Source organism: Eretmochelys imbricata, chromosome 24 (assembly GCF_965152235.1).
Source record: "Eretmochelys imbricata isolate rEreImb1 chromosome 24, rEreImb1.hap1, whole genome shotgun sequence".
NCBI lineage: Eukaryota > Metazoa > Chordata > Testudines > Cheloniidae > Eretmochelys > Eretmochelys imbricata.
This window is the reverse complement of record NC_135595.1, coordinates 15,270,712-15,287,915: the sequence shown is the minus strand read 5'-3', so window position 1 is coordinate 15,287,915 and position 17,204 is coordinate 15,270,712. Positions and strand designations below refer to the sequence as shown.

General features: G+C 52.2%; 1 protein-coding gene across 1 annotated transcript; it reads left to right on the top strand.

The window, feature by feature from the left end:
- The first annotated feature begins 1,112 nt into the window (after nucleotides 1–1,112).
- Nucleotides 1,113–3,697, top strand: LOC144279566 (sulfotransferase 2B1-like). Its single transcript, XM_077841128.1, has 6 exons — nucleotides 1,113–1,248; nucleotides 1,670–1,878; nucleotides 2,161–2,287; nucleotides 2,619–2,713; nucleotides 3,216–3,396; nucleotides 3,588–3,697. The coding sequence occupies exons 1-6, from the start codon at nucleotides 1,113–1,115 to the stop codon at nucleotides 3,695–3,697; spliced, it is 858 nt and encodes a 285-aa protein (XP_077697254.1).
- The last annotated feature ends 13,507 nt before the right edge of the window (nucleotides 3,698–17,204 follow it).

Below are 17,204 nucleotides of genomic sequence, written 5' to 3'. Positions count from 1 at the left end.
GGCTGGCTCAAGGGGGATGGGGCATGGGACATGGGGCCTTACCCCTCCAGGCTGGCTTGGGGGCAGGGGCAGTACAGGGATTAGCTGTATCCTTAAGGAGAAGACAGCTGCAAACCTGACCCCACAAGAGGAACTTGGGGGGCGGGGAGGGAGGGATAGCTCAGTGATTTGAGCATTGGCCTGCTAAACCCAGGGTTGTGAGTTCAATCCTTGAGGGGGCCATTTAGGGATCTGGGGCAAAAATTGGGGACTGGTTCTGCTTTGAGCAGGGGGTTGGACTAGGTGACCTCCTGAGGTCCCTTCTAACCCGGAGATTCTATGATTCGATGAACTGACTGGCGCCCCCTGTTGGCCACCCCAGGAGACAGGTTGGGGTCTGTTGGCTCTCTCTGTTGGCAGGGGGTGGCGACCCAAGCTGGGTGGCTTAAACCCCCACACTCCAAAGCCTGGTAACCATCCCCCACTGCCATGAAAGCACACAGATCAGTGACCCCTCCTCGGGATGGGAATGGCAGGATCTGACACACACCTGGCCCCTCCACTCCGACACAAAACCTCAGGCACCTGACACAGCTGGGAAGGGGTGCAGGGACCTGCCAGACACAGGCCACCCAGAGTCATGAGCTGCCTGGGATGACGCAGGGCCCTGGGAGGTTAAAGGCACCAGCTCCTCCCAGGTCCAAAGGTCACTGTGCCTGCCAGGGCCTCCAAAGACTGAATGGCTCTGCTCGGGTCCAAGGGTAGCTGGGGTGGGGCAGGGGAAGAGCAGAGAGCCTGGGCCTGTTACACAACCCCACAGAGGGCTCCTACCCCAGGCGTGGGCTGTTCTCCCGGCTGCAGACACCAGCACGGGCCCTAGAATTGTTCCGGGAACACATCAAGGAATCAGCTCAACAGGTGCCGAGGTGCAGCTGGCTCTGGGGTGGGACAGCCAAGGAAGAGCCTCACTCTGCTCCCTGCAGAGCCGAGCATCCGATTGCCAGGCTGAGGCGCTGGAGTCTCCTGACTTTCAGGAGAGTGGCCCCCACACCACTCCCTGCAGTATAGCTCCCCTAGTCGTGCCTGGGGTCCAGCACTGGTGCTGGGAGGTCTGTCTCTGTCCCAGCCTTGCTATGGCACGTGAATACTTCACCCACAAGGGGTTGCTGTTTCCATGCCTGGATTACTCCCCCGAGGCGCTGAGCTACGTGGAGAATGAATTCCAGGTGCGGGATGACGATGTCTTCAACGTCACCTACCCCAAGTCAGGTAGGGGAAAGCGGGGGTTTGGGACGGGGGGTTTCCTGACACACACATGGACACCAAACCCGGTAGCTGGAAGGCTGCAATGTCACATGACCTGATTTCCTTGATGCCAGACCCCAGGCACTCAGACTCCCCAGCCCTGTGTGAGAGAAAGCAGGCTGCTCCCTGGGGGTCCAAAGCGCCCACCTGGCGCTAGGCTGGCTCTCTGCAGACGCACTCTGATCACAGGCTTTCTCCAGAGCCGCCGGCAGGGCCAGGAGACCCCTGAGACAGCAAAACAAGAGCTTTGGATTTAGGACTGTCAGTGCGCCTCAGCTGGGGGCTGGGAGCCAGGACTCCTGGGTACTCTCCCCGGCTCTGGGAACAGAGGGGGACTCAGCAGGTTGAGGGGTTGTTTCAGGCCCATTAACCCCTTCATCCCTAGGCACTAACTGGATGCTGGAAATCCTGAGTCTGATCCGTTGTGACGGGGACCCCGGCTGGGTGCGCAGCGTGCTGAACTGGGAGCGGGGTCCCTGGCTGGAGACTCACCTGGGGATGGAGGTTACCCTGAAATACCCCCCACCCCGGCTGCTCTGCTCCCATCTCCCCGTGCAGCTCTTCCCCAAGTCCCTGCAGCGCTCCAAGGCCAAGGTGAGTGGTGGGAGAGCAGGGGCTGCGGGTCAGATTTGAGGGGCACCGACAGGGCTGTGCGACGGGAGGGGGGTGAAATCAGGGCTGCTGCTGGGTGTGAGTTACACCAATGTGGGCGTGTGAAAGTGCAGCCAGCGGGATGCGGCGATTCCTTCTCCCTCCGGAGAGGGTGGGGAAGTGACGGCCCAGGGTGGGTGGCTAATCACTGTGTTCACTTGGCACTCCCCTCCCCCAATTGGTAGCATGACGCCCCAGCAGTGACCCCCTCCCACCTCTCCCCAGATCATCTACACCCTGCGCTGCCCCAAGGACGTCCTGGTCTCGCTCTACCACTTCTCCAAGCTGCTGCGCCTCTTCAAGGACCCTGGCTCACTGGACTCCTTCTTCGAGGACTTCCTGAGCGGGAATGGTGAGCAGCGCCCCAGGCCCGCAGGGCCACTCTGGAGCCGGACGCCTGGGTTCCAACCAAGTCACAAGTACTTCGAGTTTGTGCATCCCCAGCCAGCTCTGACCAGCCCTTTGCCCAGAGCCCAGCACAGCTCAGAGCCCCCCTCCCGAAACAGTCGCAGCACAAGCAGGGGTCTGCAAACACCGCTGACCTCCAGCCCCCACTCTCCTCCCAGTGCCAGGATGGAACCCGGGTGTCCCAGCTCCCAGGCCCCTGCTGTCCCCGGCAGAGCAGGGTGGAGGGGCCGGGTGGAGCCGGCTCTGGGGTCACCATGCCGCTGTCCCCTGCACAGTGGCCTATGGCTCCTGGTTCGACCATGTCACCGGCTGGATGGGGCTGAAGGGCAACGAGAACTTCTTCCCCATCACCTACGAGGAGCTGCAGCAGGTAAGGAAACCCCGCCCTTTGGGCCATGCCCATGCATAACTCCGCCCCCCTGATGACACCCACACATAGCCCCGACCTTAAGGCCTCATCCTCACATAAAACCGATCCCTGTGGACACCCCTGCACATAAAACCGCCCTGTGGCTATGCTCACATATAATCCTGCCCCCTGGGGCCAGGCCCACATGTGGACATGCCTGCACTTAACCCTGTCCCTGAGGCCATGCCCACATGTAGCCCCTCCCTGTGGCTATGCCCTCATATAATCCCGCCCCTGGGGCCATGCCAACATGTAGCCTATCTCCCTGTGAGCCTGACCCACACTTAACCACGCTCCAGGCAGCCGACGTGGCTTGTGGCCAAGGCCCTCTGCCCTCAGAGGCATCTGTTTGTCTGGACCCAATGGGGAGCAGTACCTTGCAGGTGGGGAAACTGAGGCACCCATGGACCATAATAAAGTCACCCCAGATCCCACCCTTCATGGAAGTGAGTGTCTCCCCCAGGATCCACTGGGCAGCGTGCGGAGAATCTGCCACTTCCTGGGGAAGGAGCTGAGTGATGAGCAAGTGGCCGCTGTGGTGGAGAACGCCTCCTTTCAGAGCATGAAGGGGAACAAAATGTCCAACTTCTCCCAGGCGGAGGACCAGTACGTGGACCACCAGAAGGGGGAGCTCTTGCGGAAAGGTGAGTCCAGGGTGGGGGCTGCAGGCCAGGATTAAGGGGCACTGGCAGAGCTGAATGAGGCAGGGCTTGGAGACCCAGGTCTGCAGGTCCGGAGTGAGTCATGGGCAGAGCTTGCAGGGGCAGGACTGGGGAGCAGGGGCTGTGGGTTGGGAGTGAGGGGTACCCTACACCATGTCCCCTGTGGTTTGCAGGGATCTGCGGCGACTGGAGGAACCATTTCTCGGAGGCGCAGAGCCAACGATTCGACACTGTTTACCGGGAGCGGATGCAGGGTCTGGGCATGACCTTCCCCTGGGACTGACGGCCCTGCGCCCGCCACATCTGTGCCCGCAATACACCAGCCCTGTGCCACCCACGTGCTGCTGTGCTTAGTGTGCCCTGGGAGATGCCCCCTGGGGCAGCGTCATTAGCACATCTGCAATAGGCAGAGCCGGGCTGGGGCGTGTGTCCAGCAGAGGTCGGCTCTGGATTCTAAGAAATAAAACCGGGTGACATGGCAGCAGGAATTTACACCCACACACACTCTCTCTCTCCCCTGCCCCCATGCCCCCTGCCCCCATTCCAAGGGGCGTGATTGCTGGTGACCCAGTTCCCAGGTAGCACCCGGCAACACCCCCAGGGCCCAGGATGCTGTCACCCCAGGCAAGGAGGCATCAGCCCCACCCAGCTCCGCCCCTAGGGAAGTCAATGGCAAGACAGGGCCAAAAGGGTGATCCACTGGAGGTAGCCTGAGCCCTCGTGTGCAGGGGCCCATGGGGATGTGGTGGGGGGCTCCCCACACCTTGGAGTCCATGATGCGGAGGGTGAGTCCATGGGCCATCTCAACAGCATGAGGTGTTGGCAGGATCACAGGGCTCTGCTGGGCCATGGAATCCCCTCCTGGCTAGCGCAGGAACCCAGCAGATCAGCCCGGTCCCCAAACTGTCCAGCTCCATCCTCGGAGAAGTGGGGGAGTTAGCCCCCAACACCGATTGGGAGGCTGTTTATTAGGTGTGCCTCATTACAGGAGTGCCTAGGACTCCAGTCACGGCCCAGGACCCCCTTGCGCTTGGTGCTGTACAAACACAGAACAAACAGGCAGTCCCACCCCAAAGAGCTGACAAGCTAAAACAGGAAGCACCAGGTGGAGACAGACGGACAAACTGGCTGGCGACTTGGGGAGCATCCGGCACTGGTCAGCGTGACAGGCAGCTCACTAGTGGCCGAACTGTTGTCAAGTGTTTTGCCGGTCTCCTGGCCATGGCAAGATTGGAGGGTGACCACAGCGGCCTTGCGGATGGCTCCAGGTGTGGGGAGAGCGCGGAGGGGCTGGCTCGGGAACGGGCCGCACTGGTGGCCAGGCAGGCAGGCCTATGGGCAGCAGGAGCCGACAGCTGAGAGCGCTGGAGAGACGCTGGGCAGGGCGGGCAGTGGGTGGGAAGGGCCTTGGGAGAAGCCAAGTGGCCTGTGTCACAGTGCTGGGGACGAGGGAGCCGGTGGGGGCTGCAGAGAGGAGCATCCCCACGTGGGCAGAGCCCCAGGCGCGAAGGGTCTCGCCAGCAGTTTTCTGAGCGTAGGCCCGAAGGCTCGTCCCTGCCGGGTTCGCCCGGCTCTACGTTCGCAGCTGCCCGTGCGCGACGGGGGCTCACCCAGCCCAGCTGCCCAGGCCTCCGGCCGCCTGCCTCTGCACCGGGCCCAGGCTGGGCTCCTCCTGTTTGCCCACGCGGCAACTGGAGTTGGATGTGCTCGGCCCAGCCTGGCCAATGGCTGACTCACTCCTCTGCTCGGTGAATATTGGCCGTCTGGGCGGAGGGGTGTTGTCCCCACCCTGCCTGTCCTTGTCCTGAGCCCAGGGCCCGAGGCAGAGGGCGATGTGGCCACCTGGGCTGCACCGCCCCCCCCCCCGACCCCACAGCATCACCCGATGCCCTCCCAGGGCAGCAGCACATGCCCTTACGACAGGAGAATGTCGCACAGGGCAGGGCTCTTGCCTGGCTCTGGGAGGGGAGTGGGGTCTAGTGGTTAGAACAGGGTCAGGGGTGCGTGCTGGGCGCCAGGACTCCTGGGTTCTCTCCCCAGCTCTGGCAGGGGAGTGGGGTTTAGTGCTTACAGCCACCTGTGCCCCTCCCACACCTGCTCTTGTAGGGGCTGGGAGATGGGCCGGGCCCTGGGTCAGAGGCTCTTCCCACCCCCAAGGAAGGAGGATCCCAGCTGGGATTAGTTGAATAAATGGGGCAGCAGCCCTGTATGCCACAGGGATCTGCAGCTGCTTAACCCTTTAGTGTCTGCACGTGCAGGTGGGACCTGATCAAAATGGAATGGGGGATGATGGGAGAATGGGATCGGGTGGGTTAGAGCAGGGGGATGGGAGCCAGGACTCCTGGGTTCTATCCTGCTCCCGGTGGGAAAAGGCGGGTGTTGGCTCCTTTGTGAACCCCAGGCTGAGCAGCTGCTGCCAAAGCCTTTTGCATACCTTGGGCCATGGCCTCCGTTCTGGGAGGGAGGTTTAACTTGAGGTATATTGGGGGGGTCCTGTGGCATTGCTGGTCCTTGTATCCAGATGCCCCTGAGCAGCTCACTGCATCTCAAAGCCTGGCCTGGAATCACTCCAGCCCCAAGCACCAGCCCCTAGCTCCAGGTTAAGGACATGAAGGTCTTTGTGTCCCCCAATGCAGGGGGCTCGGCTCCCATCTGAGTGCTGGGGTCCGGGGCTGTACTGGGGCAAGGGGGAACCAACCAAAAGGAGCAGGGACCGCTCCCCCACATGAAATCAGACCCTTTTGAAGCAGCCAGTTTGCGCTCCACCCAGTCCTCCAAGGGAGAACGTGGGATGCCGAGATAACCTCCCACCCTGCGACCCACTCACCTGACCAGCTTGTCTCAGGCATGGTCAAAGGGAGCCTAGAGTGTCCACTCCGGCGGTGGCTGCATCTCAGCGCCGGACGAGCCATCCCCATGCGGTGTCACCATGCGGCTGTTCCCTGGCTGCCCTGCCCCAGAGGTGGCTGCAGCTCTGTTCCAGCCCAGAGAGAACCAGTCTACCTGATCCCACCCTGACACGACTCGGTCCAGTTCTGTGCTTCCCATGGCCGGGCGGGCGGGATACTGTCATTGCTGGATGAAAGTAATAATTAATACATTTATGTTATGGGGGAGTGTGAGAAAGATTGGCCCAGTACAGACCCCAGATTTGGCCTGACCATTAGAAAGAAATATGCCTCCCAGCTTGCTGAGTCTGTGCTAATCGAATTATTCCTGTCAGTTTACAAAGTCTATGTTAATTGTAGAAGCACATCCCGAAACATCCTGTTCTAAAGTGATAAGATTATCATTAAGGACAGCTGCTGTTACAACTGTTTTCCTGAACTCAGGAATGAGATCTGGTGAGCCCCACTCTTGCATTTTTATCCTGCTTGTTTTCTTGTCATATGTAACAAGTGGCTGTGGGAGCCAGCTGAGGTCACTGAATTAGAGTGAACTGCAAATAGAACGGGGTAGACAAACCCCAAAAGCTGGTGGATATTCTAATACTTAGATTTACCAGCCCGCAGAAAACAGCTTCTATACAACCTTACCGCACGTGTTACTCAGAAGTCAAACAACATGGTTCCCTTCAAGTCCCCAGCCTCAGGCCTCCCTCCAGACACACATGTCAGATATGATGATGGTGGCTGAACATCTTATCTCACCATCATAAATAAAAGGTTCTCCCAATCCCAAAGGAAAGTGATCAGGAACAGTCAGCATGGATTCACCAAGGGCAAGTCATGCCTGACTAATCTAATTGCCTTCTATGACGAGATAACTGGCTCTGTGGATGAGGGGAAAGCAGTGGACCTGTTGTTCCTTGACTTTAGCAAAGCTTTTGATACGGTCACAGTATTCTTGCCAGCAAGTTAAAGAAGTATGGGCTGGATGAATGGACTATAAGGTGGATAGAAAGTTGGCTAGATTGTCGGGCTCAACGGGTAGTGATCAATGGCTCCATGTTTAGTTGGCAGCTGGTATCAAGTGGAGTGCCCCAAGGGTCAGAACTGGGGCCGGTTTTGTTCAATATCTTCATAAATGATCTGGAGGATGGTGTGGATTGCACCCTCAGCAAGTTTGCAGATGACACTAAACTGGGAGGAGAGGTAGATACGCTGGAGAGTAGGGATAGGATACAGAGGGACCTAGACAAATTGGAGGATTGGGCCAAAAGAAATCTGATGAGGTTCAACAAGGACAAGTGCAGTCCTGCACTTAGGACGGAAGAATCCTGTGCACCGCTACAGACTAGGGACCGAATGGCTCGGCAGCAGTTCTGCAGAAAAGGACCTAGGGGTTACGGTGGACGAGAAGCTGGATATGAGTCAACAGTGTGCCCTTGTTGCCAAGAAGGCCAATGGCATTTTGGGATGTATATGTAGGGGCATTGCCAGCAGATCGAGGGACGTGATCGTTCCCCTCTATTCGACATTGGTGAGGCCTCATCTGGAGTACTGTGTCCAGTTTTGGGTCCCACACTACAAGAAGGATGTGGAAAAATTGGAAAGAGTCCAGTGGAGGGCAACAAAAATGATTAGGGGACTGGAACACATGACTTATGAAGAGAGGCTGAGAGAACTGGGATTGTTTAGTTTGTAGAAGAGAAGAGTGAGGGGGGATTTGATAGCTGCTTTCAACTACCTGGAAGGGGGTTCCAAAGAGGATGGATCTAGATGTTCTCAGTGGTAGCTGATGACAGAACGAGGAGTAATGGTCTCAGCTGCAATGAGGGAGGTTTAGTTTGGATATTAGGAAAAACTTTTTCACTAGTAGGGTGGTGAAACACTGGAATGCGTTACCTAGGGAGGTGATGGAATCTCCTTCCTTCGAAGTTTTTAAGGTCAGGCTTGACAAAGCCCTGGCTGGGATGATTTAGTTGGGGATTGGTCCTGCTTTGAGCAGGGGGTTGGACTAGATGACCTCCTGAAGTCTCTTCCAACCCTGATATTCTATGATTCTATGATCAGGCCCCAGACCCAGGTCCAATTATAACTTAGATCTTACCCAAAATACTTTGGCTTATAGCCAATTCTTAGTAACTAAACTAAAAGTTATTAAAAAAGAAAAGAGAGAGAGTGTTGGTTAAAAGATCAATATACAGACAGACTTGAATTCAATTCTTGAGGTTCAGATACAGCGCAGAGATGAGCTTTGTAATTGTCAAAAGCCTTTTAGAAACAGTCCACAGGTTATAGTCCAATGTCCATATCCAGGGTGACTCCAGTGACTGGGGATCTCAATCCTTATGGTTTAGGGTTTCCCCTTCTTGAAACCCAAAACAGATCTGAGATGAAGAAGGATCGTGTCCCAGGGTTTATATACATTTCATGCAGCCTTTTGGCCTGAGAAAACAATAGGCTTAACTTTCCTTCTCCCAAACATCATGGTGATTAGCACAGGATAATTTATCCATTAAACTATTCAGACGTACTGGGACAAGGGGGAACAAACCAAAAGGAGCAGAGACCCCTCCCACACATGAAACCAGACCCCATCGAAGCAGCCAGATTTTGCGCTCCACCCAGTGCTCCGAGGGAGAACCTCCCACTCCTCAACTCACTCACCTGTCCAGCTCGTCTTGAGGTGGTCACACACATCCCTGGCTCCTGCACCAAAGCTATCCTCAACATTAGGCAGACAAACAATGTTGGGGTTCCAGGTGCTGGGTCTTCCAGGTGGATTTCTTCAAGGTGACAGGGGTCCCCACTGAACGCCCTGTGACCACTCTGGCACCCTGTTAGCCGACGGCCAAGGATGTTTGGTGAGGTGCCAGCTATGCCCGTTTATACCATCCGTGACTTTAACCGCTAGGACGCACTGTCCCTTCGCGGCGGGCAGCCCGGGCTAGGCTGACGGATGCCCCAAGGTCCTAACCACCCGTGACTTTAACTGCTAGAGCTCAGAGCTCCTTCGCAGCGGGCAGTCAATACTGACTGACAGGTGCCCCAATGGCAGCACTAAGAGCCTCTCCACACCCGTGACTTTAACTGCTAGAGCTCACAGCTCCTTCGCAGCGGGCAGCCAGGATTGACTGACAGGTGCCCCAAGAGTTTGCCCCGTGGAGGCGGCACAACTCAACGCTAGGCTCTTAGTACTCTCACCTAATGGCCAGGCTTTAGAGCCAAAACGGCTGAGGTTCTTTAATTGTGTTGGCTGCTTTACAGTAAACCAGAGAAAACAAGTCAGGCTTATGCATAAATGGTTACCAAAATTTATTAAGCTAGATTCTAATCATGTGGTTACAAAATTGCTAGTGCCTACTTATTTAAATGTAGAGATGTTACACACACAAACAAGTTACAAAACTGAAGCCACAATCCCAAAGAAAGAAAACAAAGTATAGAGCTCTATTTCAAAATATGTGTACACTAAAGATAGGAGATCAGGTGTGGGTGCTTCTTACCCTCCTTGCATCTCTCGATTCCAGCGGTGCCAAGCCAGGATCGGTCACTCAATTCCGCGGAAAGACGAATAAGGGACAAGGCGTAGGGACCCTCTTAGCTGCAGAAGCCTTGGGAGGCTGTCACTTATCTGACCAGCAGATAGATAGTGAAAAGCACTCAAAAATCATGGTGCTGTAGGTCCCCTACTTATACCTCTGTACTCCTTTATTCTCTTTCTCCTTTCTTATGCCAAATTGAGGCTGGTCTGTCTGGGTGACGCCAGCTTTCGCAAGAGTAGTTTACACTTGCAAGGGAGAGAAACAATAAGTGTTGACTACTGGACATTTCTTTTATCAGGGTAAATATTTTCCCAACTAGGATGTTGGTGTGTGTGCATCACGCTAGTTAGTAGGGGCTAAAAGCCATGTCTGTCACAGGGCCTCTGTCTGCTGTGAGCTTAATCGTTGTATCTGCCCCCAGAGGCACACCTGTGCTTTCACAGCTTCAAAGGCTGTGCTGGAATATATGTTAAGTGCCCTGTTCCGGCTTCCTCCTGTGTTTCCAGCAATGCTGGTCTGAGGGGGGGGGGGAGGGGGGGCTGTCTGTCTGGCTACACACCCAAAGTTGTCATTGAGGTCAAGAGTCCAAAGATTATTGAGGTCCCCAACGATCTCCCTGTCATCCAGAATCCAGAGATCAAGGTCTCCAGTGAAGTTCCTGTTACACAGAACCCACAGATCAAGGTTCCCAATGAGGTCCCTGTCATCCAGAACCCTGAGACTGAGGTCCCCAATGATCTTCCTGTGTTCCAGAACCCAGAGATTTAGGTCCCCAGTGAAGTCCCAGTCATCCAGAACACAGAGATCGAGGTCCACAATTAAGTTCCTGTGATCCAGAACCCGGAGATCCAGGTCCCCAGTGAGGTCCCTGTCATCCAGAAACCTGAGATTGAGGTCCCCGAAGAAGTCCCTGTCATCCAGAACCCAGAGATCGGGGTTCCCAAAGAAGTCCCTGTTATCAAGGTCTCAGGGGTTATCCAGAGCAGTGAAATAGATGAGTGTGTGTGATAAGTGTGTTTAGGATGGCGGGCCATGAATGGTCACAAAATTGGGGTTGGGTGTGGGAGGCGGTGAGGGCTCTGGTTGGGAGTGTGGACTCCAGGGTGGGGCCAGAAATGAGGAATTCAGGGTACAGGAGGGGGCTATGGGCTGGGGGAGGAGGTCTCTGGCTGGGGGCGCGGGATCTGGGGTGGGGCTGGGGATGAGGAGTTTGGGGTGTAGGAGGGTGCTCTGGGCTGGGACCGAGGTATTCGGAGGGTGGGAGGGGGATCAGGGCTGGGGCAGGGGGTTGGGGTGCGGGGAGAGGCTCAGGGGTGCAGGTTCCAGGTGGCAAGTACCTCAAGCGGCTCCCGGAAGCAGCGGCATGTCCCTTCTCCGGCTCCTACATGGGGGCGTAGCCAGGCAGCTCTGCACACTGCCCCTTCTGCAGGCACCGCCCCTGCAGCTCCCATTGGCTGTGGTCCCCAGCCAATGGGAGCTGCAGGGGCAGCGCTTGAGGTGGGGGAAGGATGCAGACTGGAGGCCCTTGGCTGCCCCTATGCATAGGAGCCAGGGGTCGGGGGGGCATGCTGCTGCTTCTGGGAGCCGTGTGGAGTGGCCCCCGACCCTGCTCCCTGGCTGGAGCTCTGGAGCAGGGCAAGCCCCCGACCCCGCTCCCCAGAGGGAGCTTGAGGGCTGGATTAAAATGGCTGGCGGGCCATAGTTTGCCCACCCCGTGTTAGGATGGTGCCAGATTGCTGTGGCCATATTGAATGAATGGTGAGAGCATGGCTTGACGTGACTGAACTGCGAAAGAGGATTCTGGGAGCAGGATCCTTCTTTTAGCATCAGGCAGAGGTGAAACTGACTGGCTCCATGCTGCGTGTATGATCAGTACTGATCAGTACTGTCAGCAAATATGTCCACTTGAAAGCAAACAACACGTGTAAAACATCCTGAGTGGAGCATGGGCTGATCGGGGCATCTCCACCCTATTGAAGGACATCACCCAGGGGCTGAACTGAATGATTGATAGAGGAGTGAATGTGGGGTAATATTCAGTTGGCACCACTCTGCAGTCTCCTCCTAAAGTATTAATTAGGTAAAAACCAGGAGCTGCATGCCCACTGGGCACGCTTTGAAGACATGTGACTCCTTTGAGGAAAAAGAGTATAAAAACCAAGCAAATTAAATTACTGTTGGGAATTCCTTAATTAACTCTTAAAGAAGCAACGTATTAGAGTAGCCAAAACTCTGCTCCGTGGGCTCAAGTAGGACTGTGAGCCAGAGGGGTTTCCAGGCAGCCAAGGCCTTGCCTTGAGGGAATCTGAGATAGACCAGAGGACTGAGGAGAGCAGACCTGGAGACAAGAATTTGTCCATAAAATTTGGTAACCACTTTCTCTGACTGCAAAGCAGAAACTGTGTGAAGCTAGCACAGGACTTTTTGTATGTTTGTGAAAGAGAGGCTTGCTAAGAGGAATTTATAGCTCTTAATGTATAGTTCTTTAATGTCTAACATAGGAGTTATGTGCTTAATGTAATTCTTTACTGCTTGTGTAATTCCTTCTCGAATAAACTGCAGTGTATGCAAGTTAATTACTGTGGACTTTTTTCACTGGTATGGCAGTAATCTGCTCTGCTGGGAGCCATTAAAGATCCATTCAGGGGTAGTCGCCCCTGGAGCCAACAGTTTTCAAGTACATAAAAAGTTGTTACAAGGAGGAGGGAGAAAAATTGTTCTTCTTAACCTCTGAGGACAGGACAAGGTTTAGGTTTAGGTTTGACATTAGGAAAAACTTCCTAACTGTCAGGGTGGTTAAGCACTGGAATAAATTGCCTAGGGAGGTTGTGGAATCTCCATCACTGGAGATTTAAGAGCAGGTTGGACAAACACCTGTCAGGAATGGCCTAGATAATACTTAGTCCTGCCTTGAGTGCAGGGGATTGGACCTCTCGAGGTCCCTTCCAGTTCTATGATTCGGTAGCAGAGGATGGTTACTGCCGTGTCCAAGAAAAAAGGGTCTTTAAACTGAATCAAACTGTTTTCTGAACTGGTGGCCTTTGAGAAACTTGGTATCCTGAATCACTGGTGTTAACCAGCTAATTTAAATATTGTTCTGAATCAGTTCTGCCTTGCATTAATTTTAGCTTGGGGGACCAGATTTAGTTACAGTATGCAGAGAGGGAATACACCGGTGAGCGGGGTTGTATTGGTCATTCCTACAGTCGATGATGTTTTGAAACGCACACAGGGGAGGGTCATCGAACCGGAGGACAAGGGGAATGCCCCGAAACCTCCGGGTGTGGTTGATGAGTGTTTGTTAAGACAGGTGTTTAAAAGCCTGGGTCTGATCCATGTCTGGCTGATGCAGTCCCCACACTATATGGGAAAGTTTTGGACAACTTGCTGTTGGGGTACTGAAAGGGTTACACACCCAAGAAAGCCCAAACAGCAGCATGTCATCATGCTATGTATTGTGCTGTAGATGAGCTTGTAAAGGAGTGAGATGTTTTGGAACATCAGCGAGATGTTGTGCAAGAAAGTTTGGAACAGGAATGGGAAAAACTTTGTTGGCAGAAATTGAGGCAGAGTTAAACAAAGGTGACAGAGACGGTGTTATCCAGAAGTAGCCCGACACTTTCTGACCCCCTCTGAATTAAGAAGGACAGCTTTGTTGATACATCAGAAGGAAGGAGAATCTGTTATGGCTTATTGTACTAGGTTGTTATTGATATGCTCTCTGGCTGAAATTGAGGAGAAACAGCTGACAGATTTGATCTATGATGGTTTAAGGAAACCTATTAAGGTGTTTCATAGGATCCTGGATGGATTTAGATCAGGTGGAATTGATTAAAGCAGCTCAGAAGGCAGAAAGGTTAGTAAGTAGAGCAGATGGTTCTTGGAAAGTGATTAGTGAGGCTCCCTACAGCAATGAAGCAGGCTATAAAGGCTCCAGCCACACTGATATGGGATGTGGTAGTTGCAGTGAAATAGGACAAAGCTGAGGATGGTATGGTAGAAGCCGTGGAGTGATTAGTGCAGGATCATATGGGCTTGTCATAAATGTAAAGGGAAGGGTAACGACCTTTATGTATGCAGTAATATAAAATCCCTCTTGGCCAGAGGCCCAGAATCACTTACCTGTAAGCGGTTAATCAGTTCCATTAACCTAGTTGGCTTCTGACCAGATGGACCAATGGGAAAAGAAGATACTTTCAAATCTGGGGTGGGGGGAAAGTTTTGTGTGTGCTCTTGAGACAAAGAGAGAGACCAAGCAGGTAATCCAGCTCCTACTGAAATGATGCATCTAAAATTACAGAAATTGTAAGTAATAGCAAGGAAATGCGTTAGATTATCTTTTATTTTAGCTTGTGAATTTTCCCTATGCCAAGAGGGAGGTTTATTCCTGTTTTGTAACTTTAAAGTTGAGCCTAGAGGGGAATCCTCTGTGTTTTAAATCTTTTTATTACCCTGTAAAATTTCCTTCCATCCTGATTTTACAGAAATGCTTCTTTTACTTTTTTTTTTTTAAATAATAACGTTCTTTTAAGAACCTGATTGGTTTTTAGTGCCCTAAAAACCCAAGGGTCTGGTCTGTGCTTACCTTGTTAACCTATTTGGTTGGTATATTATTCTCAAGCCTCCCCAGGAAAGGGGGTGAAGGGACTTGGGGGGATATTTTGGGGGGGACAGGGCTCCAAGTGGCCCCACCCTGAATGTTTGTTTAAATCACTTGGTAGTGGCAGCAATACCATCCAAGGACAAGGAATTTGTGCCTTGGGGAAGCTTTTAACCGAAGCTGGTGGAATATAAGCTTAGGGGGTGTTTCATGCGGGTCCCCACATCTGTACCCCAGAGTGGGGAGGTAACCCTGACAGGGCTCAACTTCAGGAAAGAGGGGCAGATATGGCCCGTTTAAATGGGCAACCTCTGGAGCCTTTGCTAACTGCTTTAAGTGATTTGATGGTAAGGACTAGATCACAGTCAACGCTGCAACCAGGAGTAAAGGTTGTTGAGAGCGTGGGGACAGGTACAGAAGATCTGCCGGTGAGTTCTTATGGCTTCTTATCCCTGGAATTGGCTCAGATGAAATTGGCAGCTCCCTGTCAGGGTGGCTCCACATTTCAGTAAAAAGGCCTCACCCTTAGCAACCTCAATCCCCAAAGGTAAATGTTAGTAGCCAAATTACAGCCCCATGTCATTGGTAAATCTTCCGTGGAAGGTGGGACAGAAGGAAACATATAATGGTTGCTGGCATTAATTAATACAGGAGCAAAGGCAACTTTAAGTATTAAAACAAACTAAATTTTAAATAAATACAGTGGTTTGTAACAGCGTAACTGGAAAAGTTGTATTAAAAGTATGGTACAACTGGGAAAGTGAATGATTCATGTGGCCGAAAGGCTGGTTGTGAAGAAGGAGCCTGTAAATAACCAGGTTGTTTCAGAAGGATTAAGAAAGTGAGCCTGTAAAGCTTTGGCAGCTGTGGCATGGCCAGACAATAAGCGAATAAGGGAAATTTCTCACGGTTTGGGCTAGAAAGAAAAGGGAGTGGTAAAGATGGTGGGGAAAAATGTGTAAAGTCAGCACCTCAGTATGCCTATCCAGCAGAAGCTGTTTCCCACATTAAAACCAAACCAAAAAACCAAAAACCAATCCCTGTTGCAGGATCTAAAAGCACAAGAGGTAGTAAAGTGTCAAAGCCCCGGCAACTCCCCTGTCAAGGTTCCTCCCCCACTCTGAACTCTAGGGTACAGATGTGGGGACCTGCATGAAAAACCTCCTAAGCTTATCTTTACCAGCTTAGGTCAAAACTTCCCCAAGGTACAAAATATTCCACCCGTTGTCCTTGGACTGGCCGCTACCACCACCAAACTAATACTGGTTACTGGGGAAGAGCTGTTTGGACGCGTCCTTCCCCCCAAAATACTTCCCAAAACCTTGCACCCCACTTCCTGGACAAGGTTTGGTAAAAAGCCTCACCAATTTGCCTAGGTGACTACAGACCCAGACCCTTGGATCTGAGAACAATGAAAAAGCATTCAGTTTTCTACAAGAAGACTTAATAAAAAATAGAAGTAAATAGAAATAAAGAAATCCCCCCTGTAAAATCAGGATGGTAGATCTTACAGGGTAATTAGATTCAAAAACATAGAGAACCCCTCTAGGCAAAACCTTAAGTTACAAAAAAGATACACAGACAGAAATAGTTATTCTATTCAGCACAATTCTTTTCTCAGCCATTTAAAGAAATCATAATCTAACACATACCTAGCTAGATTACTTACTAGAAGTTCTAAGACTCCATTCCTGGTCTATCCCCGGCAAAGACCCAGCATACAGACAGACACAGACCCTTTGTTTCTCTCCCTCCTCCCAGCTTTTGAAAGTATCTTGTCTCCTCATTGGTCATTTTGGTCAGGTGCCAGCGAGGTTACCTTTAGCTTCTTAACCCTTTACAGGTGAGAGGAGCTTTCCCCTGGCCAGGAGGGATTTCAAAGAGGTTTACCCTTCCCTTTATATTTATGACATCCCCGATCTGGCTTGTACAGAAACCGGATGGCAGCTGACATCCCATGATTATATTATAAAAATATAATTGTAAATCTACCCCTGTTGTAGCCAACCTTCCAACCATAATGGCCAAAGCAGTGGCCAGGACTAAATGATTCTCTGTACTGAATTTGTCATTTGTTAATTGATTCTTTGTTATATAATTAACTTCTTTGAATTAATAACAGGCTAAAGTATAAGAACTCCTGAGTTCCTGTTAACACCAAAGAAACAAATACCCGAGCAGGTACAGAAGATCTGGGTAGCAAATTTGATGCAAACATTGGAAAACATTTGGACAGAGAAAGCAACACAAACAAAAGGAAGAGCCAAAGGAATAATTAAAATATCGATGAAAAATAGAAAACACAGTGATGCTTAAAACTGGTAAACAAAAGTAAAATAATCCCCATATAAGGGAAACCCTTTCCAGTTAACAGTTAAGTATATGGCCAGTCCCATGGCAGTTTTACTAACCACTCTGGATGGAGACGTTGTAATGATACTGGTTCTGGTAGGACCCAACTGAGAGCGCCAATTCAGGACAAATTGCTTAAAGCAGGGCAGTCACAGCCCAAGGCTGGGGTTCCTTTGCACACAAAGGCAAACCAAACCAGCCAAACAGAGAAGACTTTGGTTTTACCCTTAGACACTCCAATTTCCCAGTGCCACTCGTCATAGGGACAAATGGTTATGAAAACCAATGCTCCAGTAAAAGAAAAAGGGTTCTCTCGATCCCAAAGGACCAAGCCCCAGACCCAGGTCAATATACAAATCAGATCTTACCCACAAATCAGGCTGTTGCCAATCCTTCAGAATCTAAAAT

Coding starts and splice junctions, on each gene's coding strand:
- LOC144279566 (XM_077841128.1), top strand. CDS start 1,113: ATGGCACGTGAATACTTCACCCACAAGGGGTTGCTGTTTCCATGCCTG. Junction 1,879..2,160: donor TGCAGCGCTCCAAGGCCAAG/GTGAGTGGTGGG, acceptor ACCTCTCCCCAG/ATCATCTACACCCTGCGCTG. Junction 3,397..3,587: donor GGGGGAGCTCTTGCGGAAAG/GTGAGTCCAGGG, acceptor TGTGGTTTGCAG/GGATCTGCGGCGACTGGAGG.